Source organism: Acomys russatus, chromosome 23 (genome assembly GCF_903995435.1).
Source record: "Acomys russatus chromosome 23, mAcoRus1.1, whole genome shotgun sequence".
Lineage (NCBI taxonomy): Eukaryota > Metazoa > Chordata > Mammalia > Rodentia > Muridae > Acomys > Acomys russatus.
In genome coordinates this window covers 34,820,827-34,848,672 of record NC_067159.1, presented here as the reverse complement: position 1 = coordinate 34,848,672, position 27,846 = coordinate 34,820,827, and the positions used below count along the sequence as shown (strand labels likewise).

Genomic DNA, 27,846 nt, shown 5'->3' with positions numbered 1-27,846 from the left:
AATGGAACTGGAAAGACACAGACTATCTCTCAGAAAGACACAGAAAACTAAGGATAGAAACAGACTGTAATAGAAAATGATATGGAACGATAACAGAAAGGCTGAGCCTTAGCTTGGTCTCCAGTATGGGCTTGGAAGCTCAAGCCTTTGCCTGGTAGACCCCAGGGCATGCCCCCACCACACAGGCCCTGCTCTCCGGATGACAGCAGAGGCCACCATCCCTCTTACGTACATAAAGGAAGGCCAATTCCTAAACATTTCACAGAAAAGCTGGCAGGTTGAAATGGATGTAGAAAACACTATTAGAGAAAGGAGCTAGGACCAAGTCACACCTTTTAATAAAGGAAAGAGTGACTAGCAATGGCTGTCCCTTAGAGATGGATGGAGGAGACACAAACACTTATTCTCTCTCACATGGACCTAACAGCTCCGCATTATCAAACCTATCTTTACAATTGCTTTGTGAACTATGTTGGGAGTCTGTGTGAAGAAGATCTGTCCATTCGTGTGTTAATTTTTCAGACTACACCTATCTGTAACAGGCAACATCATTCTGCTCCTCATTGTAACACAGTGTGGAACTTATTTTCATTTTTGCCACGAACAACGTTTAATTTATAAATATAGTCTATGGATTTTTGAATAACAGTACTTATTTTTGTGTCTATTTATTTGTGTGTGTGTGTGTGTGTGTGTGTGTGTGTGTGTGTGTGTGTGTGTGTACACACTTGGCGTCAGCATGCATGTGGAAATCAGAGGACACCTTCTAGGAGTTATTTCTCTCCTTCTACCATATTATCCCAGGAACTGAACTCAGGCCATCAGCTTGATGGCCTTTACCTGCTGAGCCACCTCGCTGGTCCAGATCTGACTTATTTGTTTGTTTTGTTTTTTTGAGGTAGTCTTTTGCTATGCACCCCCACGCTGGAACAGAACTTGCCACTCTCTCCTCATCCTCTCCTGCTCTGGCATTACAGGCACGTGCAGCACACCCGGTTCTGTGTGAAAAGGCTTGATGAAAAGCGGCGGACATATTTTAAGTTACAACGTCTTTACATTTTCTTCTCCATAGCTCATGTCTGAATAGCCTCAAAGCTGAATCCAGCAGGCCTGAAGTCCGCTGTGTCTCTAATGAGAGTGAAAATAAAAAGCAGAGCGCTGCAGAGACGGCTCAGCAGCTAAGAGCACCGGGGTTCGATTCACAGCACCTACAACGAGGCTCCCAACTATATGTAACTCCAGTTCCAGGGGATCCAACGCCTTCTTCTGGCCTCTGTGGGCAATGCATGCATTTGGCGCAGAGATGTGCAGTCAAAACACCCACACACATAAAAATAAATAAATAACCAAACAATTAAAATAAAATAAAAGGCAGCAGACAAAACAATTAGATCCTGCAAGGTCTTAAGGGCTAGTCCTTCAAACCAAGCATGGTGTGAGATAAGCCCGCCCTACACAGTTTGTTACTACGATGAAGCCGAATGCCTTCTTCGTAACTGCTGGGCAAGCAGAGGCGCGAGCGCACAGGAGCTTCCGTAAGTAGGGCTGACAGACAAAATGCAGACTATCCAGCTACGTTTGGAAACTGGGACAGAGGGGAGGACATCCTATTGGGACTCTAGATGAGAGAAGCATGGGAGAATAGCAAAGTAGAAGGATCCACAGGGTCCTAGAAACCTACAAGCAGAACATTATGATAGGCAGATTTGGGCCCAGGGGTCCCGCTCAAACTAAGCACCAGCCAAGGACAATACAGGCGGTAAACTTTAAACCCTTTCCCAGATCTAGCCAATGGGCAGAACATTCTCCACAGTTGAGTGGAGAGTGGGATATGACTTTCTCACGTACTCTGGTGCCTCACATTTGACCATATCCCCTGGAGGGGGAGACCTGGTGGCACTCAGAGGAAGGACAGCAGGTTGCCAAGAAGAGACTTGATACCCTATGAGCATATACAGGGGGAGGTAATCCCCCTCAGGAACAGTCATAGGGGAGGGGAGTAAGGGGAAAATGGTGGGGGGAGAATGGGAGAATGCAAGGGATGGGATAAACATTGAGATGTAACAAGAATAAAAAAAAAACCACATGAAATTAAACTGAAATTTCAGAAAAGAAAAAAAAAAATAATAAAATAAAATTCACATGAACCTTTTTTAATTTTGTTTTCCAAAATAAACACAAACACATGTTATTTTAAGAACCAGTTGCTCTAAAATTCAAAATGAACTTTGTGCATTTTGCATTTGTTGAATCTGATAATCCTGTTTCTACAGTAGCCCTCTGCTTCTACAACAAAAGGCAGACACAATGGGAGCATTAGGCAAGAACACTATGAAAGCCAGCATTAGACCCCTTTAAAACACTGATTTCTTTTTTTTAATTTCCAATGAAATATTTGACAGGTAACTGGTATAAGCTAGCTGCCTCTACTGCCTTTTCATTGTGGGCTATTATTAGCCAAAAAGTCAGTATGTATTTTAGTAAATAACACAGATCATCTAGAAGAGTGGTTCTCAACCTTTCTGCTGCTGCAAACCTTTAGTTCCTCAAGTTGTGGGGACCCCCCCCAACCATAAAATTATTTTCATTACTTCATAACTTTAGTTTTGCTACTGTTATGAATCATAACGTAAATATCTGTATTTTCCAATGATCTTAAGTGACGCCTGTGAAAGGGATGTTTGAGCACCAGGTTGAGAACTGCTGGTCTAGAGTATAAGAACATGTATGTACGTGTGTGTGTGTGTGTGTGTGTGTGTGTGTGTGTGTGTGTGTGTGTGTGTACACACTCTTCCTCTGTCAGGAACTTATGACATAATATGTACTCTGCATGCCTGAAGGTATAAGATGCATCCCTGAGCTGTCTCATGCTTGGTTGGCAGGGCATGGTGCTGTGGGCCTGTAACCCCATCTACTGTGGAGCTTAGGAAGGAGGACGAGCCCAGGGTCTGCCCAGCGCACAGACGCACAAGGCAATATGGGCAATGTAGTGAAGTTGTCTCAGAGCAAGAAGAGAGAAAGAAAAAGTTTATCCAACATTGATTTATATTCACTTGCAAGTTCAAAAATTATACTGTGTGTTGAGGACTTTTCTAGGTGCTGGGGGGAATAAAAAGGAAGCCAATGAGTCCTTACATAACTTGCAATCTCTAAGTCTTTTCAGCTCTCAAATAAATAAAGGCCTGTAGCAGAAGCTGACAATCACTAAATGGCTGACTCGGGTGTTCACACCTATTGCAAAAAATGTGACTGAAAATAGGACAAAAGAATGTGCTTTCTTTTTTCTTTTTTCTTTTGAGATACTAAATATTTTGTTCTAAATTTATTAATGTCTTAGCATTGCAAAACTAAATAAAGAAATAATTTATTGTTATATGGTACGTGCACAATCTCAGTGCCCAAGCCAAGGTGAAAAATCACCAATATCAAAAATGCTGTACATGTGGTGAGAGTCGGGGTGGGAGGCCAGAAGGTTTGGAGAGAGAAGAGAAACTGAGGGCTGGGGCAACTCTGAGACAAGCTCAAGCCATAGCACAGGCTAGGCTCCTGGGAGGATATGGGGGTAACCCTAGCTGAGACTCCCAGTAGTAGCAGGGGTCATGGAGACGGAAGAGACACCCTCTAACTATACAGGACTCCTAGTGGAGGGAAGAGAACATCAACCCACCCACAAAAGCTTCAACTCAAAATTCACCCTGCTTACAATATGTGCAAGGATAAATATAGAGTAGAGACTGAGGGAATCTCTATCTAACCAATTCCTAGGCCAACCTGGGACCTACCCCATGGGAGAGAGCCAACCCCAGACACTATTAATGATACTCTGCTATGCTTGCAGACAGCAGCCTAGCATAGCTGTCCTATGAGAGGCTCCAACAGCAATGGATTGAAACAGATGCCGAGACTCATAGCCAAACATTAGGTGGAGGAAGAGAAGCCTCACAGAAGAAAGGAGTGGGAGGATAGAAAGACCCAGAGGAAGCAAGAACTCCACAAGAAGACCAACATAGTTAACTAACCCAGGGGCACCGGGGTGCTTATGGAGACTGAAGCACCAATCAAGGACCATGCATGGACTGGACCCAGGTCCTCCACATAGATGTAGCCTATAGGCAGCTTAGGCTTCGTGTGGGTCAACTAGTAAGGGGAGCGGGGCTGTCTCTGACATGGACTCTTGCTTGCTTTTTGACCACTCCCCCCTTTTGGGACTGCCTTGCCAGGCCACAGGAGAAGTGCATACACTCAGTCCTGATGTGAGTTGACATGCTGGAGTGGGTTGGGGGGGGAGGGGCCCTTTTCTGAGCACTGGGGAGGGGGAAAAAGGAGGGAGAGAGGGATCTAGAGGAGAGGAGGGAAAGTGCTATGATCAGAAGTAAAGTGAATAAAAAATGCTAAAGGATAAAAGGAAAAAACACCAACACAAATTATATTTAGAAATTAAAGACATATTAAAATAGATAACTGTACAAAATAGTAGATTAATAAGGAAGAAATGACTACCTGAAAATAATCAGTATAAAAGAAAAGTTATAGAGTCAAGAATATGGAATTTTAATCCATGGAAAATTATTGTCTTTAAGTCAGTCTTAAGTATGACAAAGGCTCACTGTCATGACAGTATCAAAGTCAGTGTCCAGGGTACACACTGTTAAGGCTTTTCACTTTAAAGCAACCACAACCAAGGAAAAAGAGGGAGCTAATACAAAGACGTGAGGCATCTGCTGATTTGGGGTCATAGCCTCTAGAGTTTGTAGAAGAAAATGGCAGTGGGGTTAATAGATTCAGAACCAGATAGAACTGGTACTATTGAGTGGCATATAAAAAAGTGTGTGTGTGTGTGTATGTGTGTGTGTATATGTGTGTGTGTGTGTGTGTGTGTGTGTGTGTGTGTGTGTGTGTGTGTGTGTGTGTGTGTGTGTGTGTGTGTGTGTGTGTGTGTGTGTGTGTGTGTGTATGTGTGTGTGTGTGTGTGTGTATGTGTGTGTGTGTGTGTGTGTGTGTGTGTGTGTGTGTGTGTGTGTGTGTGTGTGTGTGTGTATGTGTGTGTGTATGTGTGTGTGTATGTGTGTGTGTGTGTGTGTGTGTGTGTGTGTGTGTGTGTGTGTGTGTGTATGCTGCTGTCTGGCAAGCCATTTCATTGATGCTATAAGACTATGTTCCATGAATTACATATATCTTACTCCAGGAAGGTGGAAAACAACACAAAACAAGGCAACTTCGGAACATAAATAATTTGGGATAAGTCAAAGTATGTTTCTTTGGTCAACACTACCTTTTGTATCATGGCCTGCTATTACATGCTAAAGCTCAGCGTCAATACACAGCAGAGCAACTAACGCCCGAGCTGTACACCTAGACACAGCAGTGGTGTGCGAGCCCAGAGGGCAGGAGGCTACGGAGGTGATGACCAAGATGGTGCTGAATCAGGAGGCCCGAGGAGACGGATCATGAGGCTTGAGAGGCAGGCCTCCTTGGTGTTGAAGAGTTGGATTAAAGCCCACAACTGAAGGGACGCTCAAGAAAATATTCTTTAGCATAAAGATGAGAAAGTCATTTACACTCTTGCAAGGTCCATCTCTTTAGCACTTGAGAGGCTGAGGCAGGACTCAGAGTCAGGGTCTTTATTTTCTGTTTCATATTCTGCTAGTAGATAGATGTAGGGAAAAGCCAACATGGACTCTATGTGGGAAAGGTCTTAACCCAATAGCCAGTATATATTTAGATGCTTCAAATTAAAGTGGAATGTGTGCAAGTTACTACTGTTTGATTCCTCTTAATCCTTTAATGGTCCAGGTCAGCTGGACGAGAAGACTTATACTGAATTTGGGCTGCAGGATGGCTGAGCAGGAAAAGGTGCTGAAGACCAAGCCCATCTACTGAATTCCACCCCTGAATCTATAAAGTGGAAAGAGAGAAACGATTCTGGCAAGTTGTCCACTGAATGCCACATTTGTGCTGTGGTATACACAAATACACATGCACACACACACATGAAATAAATACAGGTTTAAAAAAGGAAAACAGCAGCTCTTACTGTTTATAAGAAATGATGTGGTTATTTCTATGTAAACAAAATAACCATTTATCTACGCACTGGAAACTGCTGTTCTTAGCCATCTTTGCACCTACCACAGTAGGTTGCATTAGGTATTTCTTTACTTGCACTGTATCTTATTGAAATAGGAATCATTTGGAAGAAATGAGTCACCTTGGACCCCAGGCTGTCAGTGACGGCCAGCACTCAGCAGTGACCACTAAAGAGATGCTCTGTAATTTTTAAGTGAAAACTAACTGAACTCCTTCCTCTCTTTGAAACTCTGGGACTTCAGTACTACTAAATGGTGGCTTAGTGGAAACTGACAATAAATTAACATTATATCTGCAGAAAAGACATATGTTCTTACCAATTGATAGCTTCCTGGCCAGATTTCTTCATAACCATCGCTTTCCAACATTCATGTGCAGAGTTAATAACGTCAAGGGCGAAATCCTAGTTCCAACCAAAAACAGACAGCTAGTTGCAACCTAGTTCCAACCAAGACAGTGTGATAACCACATAGAACGGTGGACTGTTAAGCTACAAGTTCTGGACTCAGGCAGATGAGTAGAAAACTCTTCTTAGTTACCAGCTATGATGCAGGTGCTAATCTGTTAAAGGAACTTTCATTCACCCAATTTAATTGTTGTTTGGGAGGCTCACTGCCTCTGTCTCTCACCTAGGCCCAGAATGCTTTCAGCCTCTGCAACTTACTGCTGAATAAGCTCACCCTTTTTAGCTGTTTCTGAGCTCTGGCTGGGTGGTTCTGTTTTGGCTCAAATTCCTCTCCGTGCTGACTCATTCAAATTGGCTTCTCTCAGCTTCTGACTGAATTGCTCTGCTTGGCCTCATACTAATTCTGGGATTAAAGGCATGTGCCACCACGCCTGGCTCATACTAGCTTTATTCTCTTCTCTTCATACAGAAGAGATAAAGAAACTTGGGCTCTGAGATGGAATCATACTGAGAACTTCAACCTGTGAAATAAATGTTCTCTCAAGTCTACAGCTGAGAGAGAAAGGCTTTATTGCCAATGGGGTGGTATTGGGATACTGTTTTAGACAGGGCATAAGAAATGGAAATTATTATATAAATAATATAGGAAGGATTATTAGACAAAATTATTCAGACAATTCTGTTTGTAATAAATTCCAGCACCAAGCTAGGCATGGTGGGTCACGCCTTTAATCCCAGCACTCAGGAGGCAAAGGAGGAGGATCTCTATGGGTTTAGGGTTAAGGCCAACTTGGTCTACAAAAGTAAGTCCAGGACAGCCAAGCCTACACAGAGAAAACCTGCCTGGAAAAAAACCAACCAACCAACTAAATAAATAAATTCCAGTACCTGTTTAATGAAATGGGCTGGAAAATTCTAGGATTAAAAACAGTAGCTGTTTTCAACCTCACAAAAGAGGCGCACTTAAATGTTTTTGAGTTAGGCTCTGTGTTTTAATGACAGTCATAAAAAGCAATACATAAAATGATGGGCGTTATAAGAACAACCCAGTCATCACTCAGAAAAAAATGTTTGTCAAAAGCAACCAGAACATATATGACACTTGACTCTGTAAAGTCACAACCTGCCAATCTGCCTTTGAGGCAATAAAGAACCGTGTGTGTATGTGTGTGTGTGTGTCTTGCATAGTTCCAACTGAAGAAATATAACATATTTTAAGAGAAGAGATAAAAATAACTTATTTCAAAAATTTCCAACATTGCATTTTAAGGTAAGTCTAAAATGCTTTCAATATTTTAAAACTCTAAACAAAGCCCTTGTGATATCAAGGGTTCTTTTAATGAGCCTTTTGAGAAAACACTGTGTCTAGCAATCAATTCTTGCAGAGAAATATTTCTCTTAGTTTTAAGCTTTCACTATATACGTTGTTTCACTTATGGAACATACTTCCTGTACCCACTTATGAGTTGGCGAAGAGTGTACAATTTATTTAGTGGTAACAGCTTTTAAAAAAAATTCTGTATTTTAGACTTCAGTTCCATGGCTGATTTTCTCCATTTGTGTCATATTAGATTACGGAAGCTTTGTAGCATTCTAATAGAAAAGTCCTCTACCGTAACATAATTGAAGTGCTCTCTTAATTGTTAAGCAACTTCATTCAGTCATGGTAAAACTTAGACACGAGGGAATCCTGGATGGATTTACAGCAAGGGGATGTAGCCTCCTCAAACCAGGAAATGGAGCATTTTTCTGATCCTTTACTTTCTGGGATGATTTGTAGTAGACCAGCATTCATTCACTTAAATATCCCAAAATAAAAAGAATTAATGCTAATGTCCTTAAATGCGGACATCAGCAGAGTGCACTTTGCGTTCCTTCTATATATGATGTGATTATTCACGTCAGATCATCTACATGAGATGTCTGCTATCAACCAACACTCAAGTACAGATTTACATCTTTACCTTGTTTTTGAATTCTCCATTAAAAGCAAACTTGTTTTCTGGTTTTCCGTCTGGTACCTTGTAAAATCTCAACCAATTGACAGTGGCTTCCAGGTAACCTGGTTTGAACTTCTTAACATCATCAATATCTGTGAGGGAAGAGACAAAAACATTTTGTTAAAAATCATTTACACTCAGCCCTGCCATCGGTCCTGGTCTGAGGAAGCCAGGAAGTGAGGGGCCTAGTCCAAAGCTTACATCATAACCCTCTCTGCTGGCAATGGTTGACGCGACTCACATCACATGCAGACTTCTATTTTCCTATGTAAAACACTGCTTCTCCACTCTACAAACATTTACTGAGTCCCTTGAGGATACAGGTTTCTTTCTGTTTGCGAGTTCCCAGGGCTGCATAGGAGAGGAAACAGACAGATGCGAGCTGGTAATAAGGTGTGGCAAGGCCATCACAGACAGACTCAGACTGGTCATATCAAGTCAGGGAGTGGAAGAGAGAACCAGAGACGGAGTCCCTGAAGAGTCAGGCAGGAGCGAAAAAGGCAGAAGCATGCAGGAAACAAAGCTCACTACAGGTAATTAAACAGATGAGGATTGGGGTGCTAAGACGGGGTGCCCCTAAGAGGATGGGCGCCACTGAGGAGCATACACCATAGCAAGGTAATGGGAGGGTTTAAGCTAGTAAAGTCACAGTATCAGGATTCGTGTTTTTAGAAAGACTAGCCTAAAAAACCTGAACACAGATGAGAGCGGTATCCAGAAGACTGAGCTCAGGACGGATGAGAAAGGCTGTACAAATTTTTATCCAATACTTAATAAGCTGTGACTATGTGTCACGCTGCTCAAAGCCAAGAACTGAGATACATGAGAACATATGCCTGGTGCTGTCATGGCTGCCGCTGTCATGGCTGCCGCTGTAGGAAGAAGCAGACAACAAAGAAACAGAAGTCCCATAAAAGAAAAGTGAAGCCAACTAAGGAAGACAGAGGTGAGTCAGGGGATTTAAACAGGGCAGCACCTCAATAGTTCAAAAAAGAAAAAAATTATATGAACTCAACCATGGTTTCCACGGTTTAATTCTGATGACACTTGCTGGAAAATAACTGGAAATAAAATTCTGGGTTGAGATTGATTAAACGCCTTGTTCAATGAGGTCCCCAGGGAAGTAGCCTTTCTAACATACAATCTAAAAGTATAATAAATACTTGCCAAAATACTGTAACTAAAGGAGAAGTTTAGAATTATCCTGTGATGTACAATATATCACAGTAAATAACAAACAGACTTGGTCAAACCTGAAAAATCAGGAAGCTACAACTAACAAGCAGGGGATGGCGCTCACAGAGGGGTCATCCAGAAGGGTTTCAAGTCTTGTTGCAGCCCCCACTCTCTCTGTAGGCTCAGGCCACACAGCCAGGCACTATGCCCTTGCTTTTCCACACCTGCCTGGTATACAGGGGCTCAACACCTCCAGGGCTGAGGGTGTCACGTAAAGGACATGGAGTGGGGCAGAGACCAGGGCAAGGGAGAAGCAGTCTGTTGCCTTTCTAAACAGTCTGAAGCGATACCAATGGCCACACTTCTATACAAAATACGTTCAGACAAAATGCATCAATGTTACAATTAACTAAAGCTGGTTAAAAAAAAAAAAAAAAGGAGAAGAGAGACAGGTTACAGCTGCTTCATTAACAAGAATCAACACACAGTTATTGAGCAATCGGCAGTGATGGCAGATGCTTACGGCAGTGAACTTCACACAGGCTGCCCTCTCAGTGATGCACACTCCGCCCTGGGTTATGGAGTCCTTGTTATGCCCCAGACCCAGCCTGCAACAGACTCCTCACCTTATACAGTGTTGTTTCCTCCTAAAATTCCTTTTTTTCTTCATATTCTTCTGCTTATCTGAGCGGTTCTTTCTAAGGTGAATTTTCTATTGATCATTTTCTTATGTCCCCCTATTCTTACAAAATATCCCTGTAAATTGATTAACTCCAGGTTTTTCCAACTTAATGTTATCTTAATTGTTTGTGAAAATATTTTAATATACAAAGTTTAAGAATTAGAAATGTACTTTAATTTCCAAAATAATTTCATATAATTCAATCTGATTGATGACTGTATCCCTGTACCTCACCCAACCCACTGGTCTTTATCCCACTGTATAAAACATCTGTTTGATTATCTGTATTTATCTCACCAATTTCAGAGAAAGAAGAAGCTAATTATCCAGTACCCTTTTCAGCCAAGAAAGCCCTTTGCTCAGAACTTATGGAGCGGACCTTTAAAATAGCAGTGATTAAAAATGTCAAACACTTAATAATGCCAAACCCATGTACGACTCTCCAGTAGGAGCTAAACTTGCCAGTTCTCAACTAATTACATCCCTGGAGAAAACAGCTGCATTTTCATAAACAACACAGGACGCAGACAAAATCGGAAGTATGCAATCTTAACATTTTGAATGCCTTAATAGTAAGTGTCCAACCAGTGATCCAGCTCAATGACTTACTTTTCTGAAAGCATGAATCACGGCACCTAAAATCCATAAGCAGGTCCACGGCTTACAGAACACATTTATATTAAACCTAAGGAAACTATAGCTAAGAGAGCTTAACAGGTTTGCTGAAATTTATGACAGAAGCAACACTGTAAGAACCACAAGGTGCTTAATTCTTAACCTGTTCTCTTCTCGGTGCATAGTTACACTGTCCAGCCAAAGGTGTTAGGAATAAATGCAGCTATGTTTACAGGTCTTCTTCTGTTATGGTGAAATATGTGCAGCACACCACCGTCCCCTGTGGTCATTTTAGGGACATAGCTCAGTGGCACTGTGCTCATCCATGACATCTAATCGTCATCGCGGTCCATCTACAGGCCTTCTCTGTCTGATGCACTTTTATAATTCATGCTATTTTAAAGAAAAGTAGCAATTTTCTAGTACCCACTTAGTGCCACTCTTAGGATTTTATGTAAAACTTTATAATGTAGACAATTATGCTATTTACTGAACGGTGGGCCATTCTAACAATAAGCAAGGGAAACCTGGAAGTGCTTATTTACAAAATCAAGCTAGGTGTATCTTAGCTGCCATCCTGGACCAATCAGGCCCTTTTAATTGAACCATTTATCACTTCATCAAACTAATTAACACAGACTCTGTGTAAAAGAGTGCAGTGTGCGAAGAGTCTGGCGGAACCCTCCACAAGGAAGTACACACCTCTCCCACCATCATCAGTTGGGTTTTATCTTTGCCAAGAAATCGGGTGTCCTCATTCCCAAGGCGTCCTGCAATGGCATCTATGGCTGAACCATTATGTAAGTGGGTGACTGTATTACTATAAAAGTGTTGGCTTCTGTGAAATTAATTTTGAATGTCCTGAAAGAATCCAATAAATCTGGTTACTAAAACCATCTGTCATCAATTTAGGGCTGGGTAATAAAACAGAAAAACTAAACATCTCCAATGCATGCAGACTGCTGATTTAGTGATGTGGGAAAAGCACCTTACATAACAGAAGTTAAGCTCGTATATTTCAGCGAACTCTTTTGCTAACAGATTACTTTTACTTTTATTTTATGTGTATGAGTGTTTGCCTACATGTGTACCATATGCATACCTGGTGCTTATAGAGGCAAGAAGAGGGCATTTTTTTTCTTTCTTTTTTATTTTATTTTATTTATTTATTTTATTCTTGTTATATCTCAATGGTTATCCCATCCCTTGTATCCTCCCATTCTTCCCTCCCTCCCATTTTCCCCTTATTCCCCTCCCCTATGACTATTCCTGAGGGGGATTACCTCCCCCTGTATATGCTCATAGGGTATCAAGTTGAAGAGGGCATTTTTGATCCCCTGAACTTGGGTTACAAATGGTTTTGAGTGATCACGTGGTTGCTGGAAATCAAACATAAAGACCAGCCAGTGCTCTTAACCACTGCACTACCTCTCCAGCCCCTTTAGAGGAACAACTCCTCATCTTTCTGCTATTAGTGTTTTTCAGACAGAAAGGAGAAATATCTCACAATCCAAGTGTGTTTTTAATATTTGAGGATGGAAAGAACAAAGCCCTATGGCTAGAACTCAGTGAACGATGGAGTTTGTGAGAGGAGAGAGGGGCAGCCACACACTTGTCACACACAGCTCTCAGGGTCACACTAAGGAGTTTGGTGGTTATGTTGAAATGGCTCAGGGCAGAGATACACACAGGAGGAAGACCCCTCCATTGCCAGGTGGAGAAACAACCACCCTGAGGAGGCAAAGTGAAGCAGGAGACTTAGAAGGCTGGGTGTGGTCGCGCACGCCTTTAATCCCGCAGTGGGGAGGCAGAGGCAGATGGATTTCTGTGAGCTTGAGGCCAGCCTGGTCTACACAGTGAGTCCCTAGACAGCCAGGGCTATGTAGAGAGACCCTGTCTCAAAAAGGGGTGGGAGGGTAGGATGGGAAGGGAAGGAGAGAGAGACTTATAAGAAAGTCTATACTCTCTGAAGAAAGACACTGAAGATAGCAGAAGATGGAGAGAGCATCCATGCTCACCAACAGGTAGGATCAATGGCCATTTTACCAAAAGCAATCTACAGATTCAATGCAACTCTCATCAAAATGACAACACAATTGTTCACAGACCTTGAAAGGACAAACTTCAGTTTCATATGGAAACATAAAAAAATCTAGAATGACTAAAACATAAAATAATAAACAAAAACAAACCACTGAAAATATCACCATCCCTGATCTCAAATTTTACTACAAGAGCTATAGCAATAAAAACAGCATAGTAGTGGAAGAAAAAAAGACATGTTCATCAATGGAGCTGAACTGAAGACCCAGATATAAATCCACACTTCTATGGACACCTGATTTTCGATTAAAAAAAAAAAAAAAAAAAAGCCAGAAATATACAACGGGAAAAAGAAGGACAGCATCTTCAACAAATGATGCTGGTCAAATTGGATGGCTGCATGTCAAAGAATGCACATAGGTCCACGCTTACCAACCCTGCACAAAAACACGGCTTCACCCACAGGACACCAGTAGATCACTGACACCGGACCACACCAATGCCAACTCCAGAGGAGGCTGGAGTGCTAGGGAGATAGCAGGGCTCGCCTGTTCACCTAGCATGTACAAGCCCTGAGTTTGAGTCTCATAAACGGAGTGTGGTAGTGTACAGCCATGATCCCAGCCTCTGGGAGGTGGAAGCCAGAGGATCAGAAGTTCAAGGTCAACCTCAAGCTACAAAGCAAGTCTGAGGCTGGGGGTGGGGGTGGGGATGGGGATGGGGAGTAGTACAAGAGACCCTATCTCAAATAATCAAAGGGAATGACAAGCCTACTCAAGGAGTTTACAATTTAGATAGGTGGGTAGGCACGGAAACAAGTTACAATCACGTGAAATCAAAATTTAACTGAATTAAGCAAAATGGTGTTTGGGGAAAAGATTGTTTGCCTATTATGGAATCAACGTCACTTGGAGGAGAGGTGACATTTAGACTGGCTCTTGAAAGATAAGGTGTATGCAGGTAGATAAAGGACATTTCAGTGACAGATTTATCTGAAAAGCCACCGAGCTATAGAACGGCCTGGCACACGTAGGAGGTGGGAGATGCCAGGTGTTGGGGGATTCCAGTTTACAGAGCAAATGCCAGCAAACAGTAGAAACCAGCAAATGACTTTACCAGCTAGAGTTTAGATGAGTTTGTAAAGAAAATATTACTATTCTATATATCTAAACTTTGGTAAAAGCCTTGGTAAACAATGCAGAAGATAAACTTTAGGTTCAGGATGCCGAGACCAGAGAAATGTTAATATCACTTCAACAACAACAACAAAAAAACCAAGATGTGGCCAGTTAAGGAACCATAAAAGCAAGAATAGACAGATACAAGATATTTCTGAGGTTAAAAAATGAGAAAATCAGTAATAGATTACATGTTGGTGACTTAGCAAAGACATATAGCTGACAAAATGTTAAAATAAAGTGTATCTACACGGCACTAAAGAAAGAACAATGGCCGGGCGTGGTGGCCAGCATTTGGCAGGCAAAGGCAGGCGGCTGATCACTGTGAGTTTGAGGCCAGCCAGGTCTACACAGCCAGGTCCAGGACAAGCAAGGCTACACAGAGAAATCCTGTCTCAAAAATAAATAAATAAATAAAAAAATAAAAATATACATAAAAAAGAAAGCACTATAATCAGTTAAAATGTAAAATTTCAAGTATTAAATGAGTGTTTTTCTCCCATTGAAAAAATTGGAATACACCTATTTTCAAGATATTTTCACACTTCACTTAAAATATCCATTTGAAAAATATATACACATCCCCTTTTATATGTACTCAAAAATGAAGAAATTTAGTATGATGCTATACTTGATCATACCCAGAGGCAGCCACAGAAGATTACCCCTGTCCGGTTGATGCTTAGCAGCTGGGAGCCATGGGTAACAGACACCGGAAGGGGAGCCTGTTGCCTTTAGCGGGGTTGCTCCCATCAAACCTTAACACAGAGAAGGCATACATCCTCTTGAGGAATTTTTATATTTAGACAAAATTCATCAATACGTGTAATGCCATCTCTTTGCTTCTGATACATAAAAGAAAAGGGTGTGGGGGGTATGACACTATGAAATAGAGCTAGATATGTGTGCAACCAGCCCCCCAACCCAAAATCCACGTGAGGGAAGGAGGCGTGCTTTTAATGCTGATGGTGAATAGTCACAGAAGCCCCCTCAGTCCCTCACACTCACTGCACCAGCTGCCCCTGCTGACTCAGCACCTCCAGGTCAGGTTTCCAGCCTTGCTAAGTGCTTATTCCTAATGCACAGTGCTGAGGCGTGGCCCCACTTACATCTAACGCACAGGGCTCAGGCTCGGCCCCGCCACTGTGCTCTCCTTTCATTCTCGATCCTTCCTGCCCCACAAATTCTACTCTTACCAAGTCAAAACCTACACGAAAGATATACTTACAAGCAAACAGAAAGCACTACTATTCTATACATCTAAACACACTAGAAAGCAATCTCAAAAAGAGCTAACAGATTTTTTTTTTACTAAAAATATAAATATTCAATACTAGTTAATAAGCAGCTTTGCATGACACCCCCCACACCCCCATAAAAACCATGCCATAGCCTTGTATAAAGAAAATTAAAGGCTTTTCTAATATCATTTCTTTGAAGCATACTGCAAACTGTCTACAAGGCAGACGGGCGTGGTGCCTAGACTGCCCCTGAACCTCCAGTTCTAACAAGAGGCTCCCTGAGACAGACAAAAAGTGTGCTGTGTTCCCAAGAAATCTGCCTCATGATCCCATGCTTGAAGCTATGATTCCAAAATGTGGACAGGTGTGAAAACAGCACAGCAAACATCTTCAATGCGTGTGATTGAAATACTGCTAACAACTTAATACTTATGATATCACTACCAAACTTCCGTTCACAAAGACCCTGAAGACAGGTCTATATGCTTACAGAGGAAGGCAGGTGAAAGGTGCTGCTAGGAAAGGAACTAGAAATGGGAAGCTTCAGGGGTCACTGGATAGGAGGGCAACCTGCAAGCAACTGTAGAACGGCTGCAGGGCTCTCGGGTAGATGACTTTTCCAAGCAAATGGGAACCACCCCCTCCACAACCCCCACCTCCGTGTTACAGCATTGTAGGAGTATGGCTACAGGGGTCAAGGCTCCAAAGAGCAGCCACAGACTCCCAGTCATTAATTCCTAAGGATATGTGCCACACCCTCCCCCCACCCCCCCCACAAGCCTCTAAAGCATTAATGAAATCAAAGGAAGAACATCAAAAGAGCTACCTTTCTAATTCTCACCAGTTCATTACTGCCTGAGGGGAAAATGATCATCAATCCCCCTCCCCGCCACCCCAAAGTTACAAATACTCTTGACTAACTCATAATACACTTGACTAACTCAGGATGCTTCGGAAGAGCAAGGAGATACAGTGCGGAGATCCTGGAAATAGACTGGATGTGAATGGCTGAAGTTTTATTTTGTTTAAGTTATTAACTCTCTCCTCCCCTAGCACCTCAGTTTCTTCATCTGAAAAAAGTCGGTGGGAAGCTGTGCGATGCCTGAGTGGATAAGTACAAAGCACCTGGCATTGTTCCTAGACCCTGGGCGATGCGCTGTACATTATACACGGGGGCTCTGGGAATGCAGCAGTGATGCAGTGTGCCCGAGAGAGAGGCGCCAACAGTTTGCAGGGACATTCCTGCCTTAAGGACTGCTATGCTAAACCCTCTCCCTCCCCAGCTCCCACCCCCCCAACCCCTTACTGTGTTTTCCAATGACAATGTTAAATTATGCTCTAGGAAGAGGAAAATCAAACACATATTAATTTGATCGTTTTGTAAAATGGTAGGTAGGGCCCTAGACATGTTTACATAGAAAGTAAAATTATAGCCAAGCAGACGCACTTTCCGCATGTTCATTCCTGCCCTGAAAGACAATAAAAGAACCTATGAAGTTTCTTTGATGTTTAAATCTTCATAGTTGTAACTTGGATTATACACATTTGAAATACTGGAAAACTCTGGAAACTTTAGGACAATTTGATGCTGGCCTTTGAAAATGTTCCAGCTTCCTAATGTAAAAGGACTTCCTCAATCCTCAGCTCTAGTAATTTACTCAGCCAGAATGTGCTAAAATCAATGTCATTGTTCTGACGTTAAATTTTGGGTCTTAAGCTTTCATTTTTAAAAGTATAAAATCACCTCACAGGCAAAAGTTTTTACAGGATAAAAAGACAGAAGTTTTCATTTAGTTAAAGACAGAACCAGAAGAACTGTGCAAGCTGCCAAGTCTGGAGACCCCATGACTAGCCCTGCTAAGGTCCTCAGGCAGTTAATCAGACCAAGACAAGAAAGACACCAGCCCCGTCCTTCAGTCTTCTCTGAACTTGGCTATTTCTTAACCCAGAGCTATTACCTCTAATGGCCCAGTCATCTCCAAGGGAGTCTTATTAACTCTTTCAGGCCATTAGGGGACCATTATGAAGCATTAAGGGCTAGAAACTAATTACAGTTGATTAAATGGTTTTGGTGCTCCCTGAGTGTTAATGAGCCAAAAAAAAAAAAAGGGGGGGGTCCAATTTTCTAACAGAGAGTACAGGGTATTTTATTTCAAACCTTATTTAACTTTTGAAGATTTCCCAGTGTCTAATGCAGTCACAGAATGAGAAACTTGATAGCAATGTTATTTTCCTAAATGTTGAGATAGGCTCTCACTGTGTATTCCATGTTGTCCTGCAACTGCTGACTGTGATCTGTCGTGAGAACTTTGTTTTTGTTTTAAACATAAAAATGTTATCCCAGGTGTAGGATATGGGGCTGCTTCAGAGTGTCCACAGCAGCTGACTCCGATTTGCTTCGGGCTCAGTGGGCGTGGTTTTGCCAGTTGAAGATAGTTTAAGTTTGGAATTCTGGGAACTTCTCAGAGGGTAGATAAATGCAAGAGCCCAAAATAGGGGCTGTTGCTGCTGCTCCCCCTGCTGCTTCCTTTGCTGCTGCTGCTGCTGCTGGTTGCTCTTTGCTCCAGTTGCTGTTTGCCAGTGGTTCCTAGATTGCTGGTGGCTGGTTGGAGATATCCTGACCACAATGATTGAGTTTGTCCCAAGGAACTCATCATCCCTAGTCAGCAGGAAGTAGTCTAATGATACTGATGCCCTTTCTCCCCTCTGACCTTCTTTCTCTCCTACCCAGTGTTGAGGCATTGGAAGGGATGGGATGGTGCAAGGAGGTAGAAAAAAGAACCCAATAAAGTAGCCAAAAGTCCCGCTACAGTGATCTTCCTGTTTCAGCCTCTCAAGAGTTAGGTTTATAGATATGAACTACTATGCTCAGCTATGAATATTAAGATTACAGAAGTCCGGCGGGAACACAAGAGTTTTTTTAGTGCAACACGTTCTCTCATGCAGTGGCTCAGTTCAGTTGCGTCACGTTATAGCTAAAAGCTATAAATACTAACTATGGCACTACAGTTTACCAAAGTCTGCACATGTATTCAGTGGGGGTAAAATAAAAGAAGCCATTCCATTACAGAAAAAATAACAAAAATGTCCTTGAAAATCCCACAAGTATGTCTATATTAGTATAGTAAGAGATGTGTAGGTAAATACACTATGGTCAGCTTGTTCCCGGCTTTAAATTATTCTGTGTTGTATGGAGCAACAGCTTTCAGGCTGCTTCTTGGCCTAAGTGAACCCATTTTACAGTACAGAGGCTGGTTCCACTGTGAGAGCCAGGGCTAAGGCCAATGACTCCATCATTCTCTGGCAGGGAACCTACTCATGCCTGGTCAGCACAAGGCACAGGATGGTAACCAACTTATGCCATTAAAAAGTGCCATGCACTGCTCAGCCTGGAATCACACAAGCAATGCTAAACAGACCAAAGGCTGGTGGTTTTTTTTAAAAATATATTTATGCATATATAGTAACAATAATCAAAGAAAAAGAAGCCATGAGTTTGAGAGTGAGCAGCAGTGATATTTAAAGGATTGGAGGGGAGGAAATGGTCTAATGATACTTTCATTTTTAAAAACTGCAAAAGAGCTTGTCACAGTAAATCAGGAATACACAGGCAAATCAAAACAGTATCAGACAGTTCGCCAAAGAGGATGCAAGCCTGGCTAATAAATATATGAAAAATTGTCCAATATCCTTAGCTATCAGGGAAATAAATGCAAAATAAAACTACACTGATGGCTCAGTAAGTACAGAGCCTTAGAACACATGTAAAAGCCAGGTACAGCTTCCAGCTTCCCACCCAAACACCGTACAGAGAAAGCAGGCCCACACTCTACAAAGAACGCAGAACCTCTCACCTTGCTCATATAGAAGAAGGGACCTAACAACCACTGACCCATCCTCAGACAAATGGGTGAGCACAAAACAGGCTGGCCCACAACTTCATCAGCCCAAGGTCCTCATGTGCTGTGATGCTGGCCTTGACGGAGCCCACGGAAACTACAGCTAGTCTAAGCCTCAAAGGCAGCTCTGGAACCATCTTGCCTGGCCACCTGTCAGCCCTCTGCCTTGGCTTTGGTAGCCAGGGAAAACTCTGGGATATTTTTAAACACTTCCAGATAACTTTCCTTCTCTAGTTACAAATCTTTCCTCTTATTTTTATTATTCCAAAAAGCCACAAAAGACCAAGGATAGTCAAAGCACCCCAAACAAAAAGAAGACAGACGGTAACACCGTAGCTGATTTCAACCTTGCTAGAGGACATGTGTCATTGGGGTGGGCTTTGAGATCAAAAGGCTCTTGCTACTTCCAGCTCGCTCTTTCATGCTTCCTCTTCCTCTTCCTGTGTCCATGCCTCCCCATCTGGACGGACTCCTAGCCCTCTGCAGCTGGAAGCCAAAATCAACTGCTTCTGTAAACTGCCTTGGTCATGGTGTTTTAGCAAAAGAAAGGAACTAACACATGACACTCTGAAAGCAGAAGAGGAGAAGTGGGAAGCACACTTTAACTTCCAGGCTCTCATGAGGGCTTCGTGACGGGGCCCCAGAAGCACAGGAAATAATGCCACCAATCAGCTACCTGAGATGTCATGGAACTAAAAAGCTTCTGTAGAGCACAGAGAACAGTCAACGGGGTGAAGAGGCATCCCACAGGATGGGAAAAGATCCCTGACACCTGCACACGGGACAGAAGATTAGTGTCTAGAATATGCAAATAACTAACAAAGGGGAAAAAAAACCTATTCAATTTAAAAAATAAATGGGCCGGGGCTCTGAACAGAGATTTCTGAAAAGAAGAAACACACATGTCTAGTAAACACTTTTTAAAAAGTTGTTCAACATCCTTAGACAGCAGAGAAATGCAGATTAAAAGTACTTTAAGATTCCATCTCAACGTAGTCAAATGGCCGTTATCAGGAACACAAACGACAGCAGATGCTGCTGTGGCCCCAGCAAAGGGGCAGTTCCTGTACACTGTTGGTGAAAGTATAAGCTAGTGCACTACTGAGGAAATCAGTCTGGCGGTCTCTCAAAAAACTAGCAATGGAATTAGCAACTATAGTATGGCCCAGCTATAATACTCGTGGGTGCCTAGCCATTGGACTCTATACCCTATTGCACGGCATTTACACACACATGCGTGTTGCTCATCTATGCACAACTGCTAGGAAGCAACTAACCTAGATGTCCACCATTAGATGAGTGGGCGAGTAGGTAAGAAAATGAGATACCTACATACAATGGAAGACTGCTCAGCTGTAAAGAGAAGTAAGATCATGAAATATGCATATCAATAGAAAGAACTGGAAAAATACTACATACTTAGTGAAGTCACCCAGACCACAACACAGATTCTCTCGCATATGGAAGCCCTGGCTTCCAAGCTTCTGTTTTGTGTGTTTAACTTGGAGCCGAAGCAGAAGCCAGGAAACTAGAAAGGGGTCACTGTGGGTATGGGGGGGGCATATTTCAGGAGTGAGTAATAGATTATAGGTAAAATGAAGGTAGTGAGAACACTGAGGGCAGAAAGGCTGAAGAAGGGAAGGACTCAGGAGGACAGAGACATGGGGGAAGGATTAAAGGGGGACTATATTAAAAAAGCCTATGGAAACCTACTATCTCCATTCAAAAAATTGGAGGGATGGTTGACTACATAGGGTACGAAAGAAGAGGGAGAAGATCCTAGGTGTTAAAGGGTTAAGTGGGGAGGGTAGGCAGTGTGGTAGGGGAGGAGAGGAGGAATAAGTAGGCTAGCCAAAACTAAGGATCTAGGAAAAGTCTCAGGGAAACCCACCAGCTAGTGAGCTAATTTAAAATCTAATTAAAAAAAAAAGTGGTGAACAATGCCACTTCCAGAAGACATGGGTTATTAAATGAAAATCTTAGTCCAAGGCATATGCCCACCACGAGGTAGGTCTTCAAAACCACACAAGTTATTTCCAGGGCCCTTGGCTACCTACCACAACTATATAGGGTAAGACCCTATTGCTAAAGGAACCACAAATTTTGGCTGCAGAACAGTGACAAATATCAAACCGTCAGGAAACTCCCTCCCTCCTGGCTAGCTTTCACAGCGTCAGAATGTGCTACGCAGGCTTCTGGGGGCAGACAAAACATCAGTGGTCAATACTGACATGCTAGGCAAGGTGTGTTCACTTGGCAACGGTGGCATGACTGTTACGGGGTAACCAGCTACTTTCTGATTAAAACTGAAGTGTGTTCCACAAGAGAAATTTTCATGCATGGTACTTTTGTAAACCTGGTTAAAAGTCCATGACTTAGGAGGTCACAGACCCCAAGGAACCTGCTATTGTTGTTTTGCTAAGTGGTCATATGTTATCAAACTGCCTTCTAAATATTTGTGTCATTACACAAAGGCATGGGCTGCTCTCAACCTCGGTTTGTCAGAAAAGCATCTTTCTGTATTAGGCAGCAGTCAATGACAAGGCTCATAATTTAGTTACAGTGGCAAGGACAGGTGACTTTGAGTATCCAGCCCTAAATGGGCCACCGTTGTCAATGACCACCTCCCCCTACCCTCTGTTAAGTTTCAGGAAACATCAGGGAAGAGGAAGTAGAAGATAAAAACAGGAAGATGGGGAGGAGCGCTGTGAAATGCTGTCCTCTGAACATGACCCACATGAGCCTGTGTGACTGTAGCTACCTTCAAAAGGTCTGCAAGGTTAAGTCAGCTAGGATGCCAGCACCCAGGAGCAAGGACCTGTTGCTATGGAGCTACTGGCAGTGAGCGGCTGCTTGGGGGGAGAGAGTCATTCACTCTTCCTTGAGGGTAGGGTCCTGAGTAAGCACTCAGGCTTCAGTCGATGGCCCCATACCTACCCACACATGCATGGCACCAATCAGACTTCACGAGCTGTGTAACACAACAACAAAAAAGAGGACATAACATTGAAAGGGCGACATGTTAGGGGAAATCTAGTGAGAGCGGGAGGGGGAAGTGAGTAGAAAGCGGATTTGATCACGTATACATGAAAGAAATTCTCTAAGAATGAAAAGAAAAGCAAAATGCCAAAAAGCAGGTGACAATACTTAAATTGCCACAAAACCACTTCCTTCTTTGAGACAGAAATTTCGACTCCATGTGGTAATTTATGTTTCAAGTCATTGCACTACATGTTTTAGAGACAAGTTAAGAAGAAAAAAAGCACATTCCTTTGTGGCCTCTAGAGGTGCTAGAGGCCGCAGAAGGTTACCTAGAGGGGCATTCTATCTATATGAAAGTCATCCCTGGAATCCCAGCACTCAGGAGGCAGAGGCAGGTGCATCTCTGTGAGTTTGAGGCCAGCCAGGTCTACAAAGCAAGTCCAGGACAGTCATGGCTACACAGAAAAACACTGTCTCAGAAAGACAAAAAATCAACAACAGATACAGACAAGTACATCACACTTAAAATCTGACACTCAGGAAGCTGAGACAGGAGGAGCAAGAGCAGAAGGCCAAACAGGGCATAATAGCCCATGCTTACAATTCTAGCATTCAGGAAGCTGAAGCAGGAAAACCGGATATCAAGGCTAGCATGAGAAAGACACTGCCAGGCTGGAGAGATGGCTCAGCGGTTAAGAGCACTGACTGCTCTTCCAGAGGTCCTGAGTTCAATACCCAGCAACCACATGGCGGCTCACAACCATCTATAGTGTGATCTGATGCCCTTTTCTGGCATGCAGGTATACATGCAGACAGAACATTGTATACATAATTTATAAATAAATAAATAAATAAATCTTGAAATAAAGAAAGAAAGACACTGCCTCAAAGCAGCAGTAGGGATGGGAACACACTTAGGTTTGTGGCTGGTACCCTGGAAGGAGGAAGTAGATGTCTGTTTACATCTCCCAGAAGAAAAAGCTCCTCCAATGTGAATCCAGGTAGAGGTGGGATGCTAAGAATTATTGGGATAATTTAGGAGGAAACATAAAATATTTTTTAAGGAGAAACAGAGAAGAATCAGAAAATGTTTAAGAAGTCCCTGTCTTTCTAACTGCCAACTCCAGTCAATAAAGAAAATATACAAATTAAGAAATGGCCATTTCAATACATTGCTTACCGAACAAAAGTAGCTACTCAAAAGAACTGAGGGGGAGAAAGTGGGGAGACAGGAGGGTGGAAGGAAAGGAAGAGGAGAGGAAGAGGAAAGCACTTAAGTAGAAACACACAGAGCAAATTTCTATGTACCCCACACAGGGTATCATTTTCTTTCTCCTCCTAGCAACACAACACAACTCACACAAAACATATACTAGACTAACCTCTGCGGTCTACAGAAAAAGGTGTAAATGCTGTTTAACACCTAAACATATGAATTGTGTTTTCTATGCCTCCCTTTTCAGTTCTAAGACTTCCCCACCACACTGATTTCCTTCTGTCTTCTGGGAGGGCCCAGACTTACCATGAAGCTTTCCAGCATCAGGATCATTCACATTGATAGCAATTATTTTCCAATCTGTTTCACACTCATCGATAAGTGCCAAAATCCCAAGGATCTTCACAGGAATCACCTCTCCACAGGAAAAAACCTTCACAGAGAAAAGATCCCGTCATTTGCAAGGCTTGGGAGGGTTGAACCATAAAACCACACGCACAAGATGGAAATAGAAACCACGTGCAAACGGTCAGAAAGCCTGCCTCAGGCATCCGTTCCAGGATGAGCATCTCAAAAACGTCTACTGCCACACATTAAAGAATTGCTAATTAAATAAACAAAATAAACAAACAAGAGCCAGACATTAAACGACAGGCAGTGTAGGGCCATGACTCCAGGAGGAAGGTACCCAAAGAGGAGGGCCCTGTAATTGCCTGGGCTTTCTGCCCAACGTATCTGTGGAGCACAGGCCGCAGAAGGAGAAGCCAGCAGGTGTCCTCAGACCTCCACATCGGTTCCATGGCACGGGCGCACACGCACGTGGTGCACACACATAGACACTAAATAAATGCATATGCCCTCTCCCATGCACACACACATGTACACACAAGTATATACATACACAATATTAGAAGTTGACCCTGATTCTCCACTGCTTGAGAAAGTGATTTCAGTGCCCTCAAGTTGCCAATGCCTGAATTCCTTCTATATCCTTTTATTTCTAAAGGTTTAATTGGTGATAAAATTCTCTGTAAGCTTCCTCATGATTCAAATGGAGCTTTCCATTAAAAAAAAAAAAAAAATAAGGTGTGTAAAACCAAGTCTTTCTTTTCTTTTTTTTGTGGTTTTTTTGAGACAGGATTTCTCTGTGTATGTAGCCTTGGCTGTCCTGGACTTGCTTTGTAGACCAGGCTGGCCTTGAACTCACAGAGATCCACCTGCTTCCCAGAGTGCTAGGATTTCAGGCATCCACCGCTGTGCCCAGGGCTGAAAACCAAGTTGTTTATGTACTCTCAAAGTGTTTGTTTAGAGGAAGGAAATGATTTAAACCATAAAAATCAAGTAATTTCATTCAAAACATTTGCAAAATGACCCTCCAGTCTTAACCTAAGTGTGCAAGAGTGATTAGCACACAGCAGCCTACTGTGTGACTGTATGAGTGACACTAACCCTCATTCTTTGATCAGATTAGGGTCTCCAATCGCTAGTCTATCATCTATTAAATATCCATTTCTACATTAGGCACTGTGAGAGGAAAGTAAGTGGGGGAGAGGCAGAAAGAGGGAGGAAGAGAGAGAGAGGAAAGAGTCTCTGTTTGCAAAGATTTACTACCTTGTCTAGGACACTTAGATACTTTGGGCCCAGAGAAAAACAAGACAATACAGGAGACCTCAAAAACTAGGTCCACCATCTCAAGTCTCAACCTAGGGGAGTGCATGACCCAACCTGCAGTTCTACAGGATGGTGATGAGATGGGTACGGCTGTACCTCAGTCTTCACAAGTACCATCTCCGGAGGCAGAACCCGGCAGAAGCTAGAAACAACTTCTGAATGACATGTCTGGGATTTAATCCTACTTCAATGATTTCCAGCCATAGAAGTTAGCTCTACTGCCAAACAGTTCCATGTAAAACTGGGTCACACAGTGTCTGCTTCCCAGCATGGCAGTGAGGGTAAGTGACAATGCGCAGTGCCCTGGGTAGCTTTCGACTGGTAATTTTCCATACTCATCAACATGAAAGTCTGGGTTCCTGAAGGAAGTCATAATTTATTTCCCCCTTCCCACTCATAGTAAATAGAAATGTTAAGGAGGATTTAGAAAGTGGTAAGAGAAGAAATAAAAAGCTTGTCCTTAAATATATCCAAAAGACAAGGATCTGAGTGAGGTGTGAGTTGCTGTCCACAATGCTGTAGTTCTACAAATTGCATGTGTCTGCCAATCTTGGTACCCTTAAGGAAATAGCAAAAACTCAGATTTGACCTCCTTTAAGAAGAAGGGCACTGGGCATTGGGCACATGCTTGAAATCGCAGCACTTGGGAGGCAGAGGCAGGTGGATTTCTGTGAGTTCAAGGCCAGCTTGGCCTGCAAAGTGAGTCTAGGGCAGCCAAGGCTACACAGAGAAACCCTGTCTCGAAACAAAACAAAACAAAACACATAGGCTTCTTCTTACGGAGAAGGCCATTTTCAGTATGCTTGCTTAGGATAGGTCACAAAACCTAAGTGTCTCCACTCCGACATCAGATTCCCAACTAAGCCTATGGACAGCTTCCGGGATGCCCAGGAAGCTCTTGGTTGGAGGCACGGGCCAAGAGCTTAACTGCAGGCCCTGCTGATCTAATCTTCCTGCCCTTTTGATCAGCTTTGCTGCTCTCTTCAGACGCCTGCAGGGGTAAGAGACTCCTGGTCTGTGGGGGAAATAAAAGAGCACCCTTGCTGTGTATAGTTTGAGTGTCAAGTGTCTGACATACCAAGTGCTGACTCTTTCTACCCCACCCGCACTATGCTTCTCCCCCCCCACCCCCCACCCCCGTCTGTAAATCAACAAGTATTTCAATCACTTATAATCATGTCTGACCTGTGGTTTCTTAAATTCTTGATCCTCAAGTCCAAAAGGAAGATGTATAGATACTTATAAAAGTGGGGGCGATATTTACAGTTCAGAGCATGCCTGCTATTAAACCTGAGACAATTCTCAAGAGACTTTGCGGCTGGTAGGGAAGGCTAACAACTCAGGCTGGGTCACACACAGTGCTCACTGGGGGAGTCTCCACCTGAAGAGGGTGTGGACAGAGGCGATTTGGAGAACAGAAACAGGCAGAAGGACTGAAGGAGAAGCAATGACAGTCTCTGGAGTGCAAGGCCGCATGGGCATGGTGCTCGAGACCAAAGGAATTGTAAGATCGTCATAAAACAAAACATCTTGAGTTTGGCATTACTGTGCAACTGGCCATGTTGGGGACCGCACAGGTACACCAGCTGAGCAACCCTCAACTAGAGGCAGTTTTGACCCCTAGAAGATACTGGCTGGCTGGAGACAGGTTTGGCTTACTAGCATCGCAGAGGGAGAGGTGAAGATGCTCTGACAAACATTTAGTCAGCTCGAACATCCGTGTGCCACAGAACAGGCAGCAGGGACGGTCTTGAGAAATGGCATCCTTAATTATTTTATTTTCTTACTCGTAAGACTTATTTCCCAAAAACACATCAACCAGTGACTCTATTTTGTAGACTTTAAGGAGAGCGGGAAGCAAGTTGAGCCGATTGTCACGTTTCATCAGATGAAACAGCCTTTGATCTCAGAAGAACACAGAGCGGGGAGGGAGCCTATTCCAAACAAACTGTTCTTAGCTGTAATACCTTCAGAACAGAGGAGGAAACTCAAAACCCAAAACCACAAAGGACACTTAGGAACAAATGGTAAAAATCCTTATGAAGCTACCACACTCCAGTATAAATCAATTTGTGCTGACTGTGTGTGTAGACTTCTCATAGGAACCAAATGACTAATACATGATGTCTTCAGAGATTCAGTGTTAAATATGTCTGTGTCATATATGGGCACCAGTATGACACAGGCATATTTAACACTGAATCTCTGAAGAGATCATGTATTAGTCATTTGGTTTGGGGAGGCCTGGTGGCACTCAGAGGAAGGATAACAGGTCACCAAGAAGAGACTTGATACCCTATGAGCATATACAGGGGGAGGAGGTCACAGTCATAGGGGAGGGGAGTAAGGAAAAAATGGAAGGGAGGGAGGAATGGGAGGATACAAGGGATGGGATAACCATTGAGATGTAATATGAATAAATCAATAAAATATATTTAAAAATATGTCTGTGTCTGTGGTCCTTAGCTCTCTATCAACTGGTAGGGCCCTCTTTCTTTCGCTCGCCCACCAAAGACTTCCCACCGCCATTTTTCTTACAGCTCACTTATGGGCACTCCTCAGACACTTGTTTTGCTCAGAGGTGACTATTTACTTTTCTTTTTTTTATTTTTAATTTTATTAATTTATTCAGATTACAACTCAATTGCCA

General features: G+C 42.8%; 1 protein-coding gene across 2 annotated transcripts in view; it reads right to left on the bottom strand.

Annotated features, from left to right (window-relative positions):
* The window catches only part of Ppa2 (inorganic pyrophosphatase 2), a 73,594-nt gene that overhangs the window by 6,011 nt on the left and 39,737 nt on the right, over window positions 1-27,846 (bottom strand). For both annotated transcript variants that reach the window (XM_051165510.1, XM_051165509.1), the window contains exons 7-9: window positions 23,832-23,958; window positions 8,458-8,585; window positions 6,405-6,490 (exon numbers count right to left, since the gene is read on the bottom strand). In XM_051165510.1, the coding sequence (XP_051021467.1) occupies window positions 6,405-6,490; window positions 8,458-8,585; window positions 23,832-23,958 (341 nt within the window). The remainder of the gene's footprint in view (window positions 1-6,404; window positions 6,491-8,457; window positions 8,586-23,831; window positions 23,959-27,846) is intronic.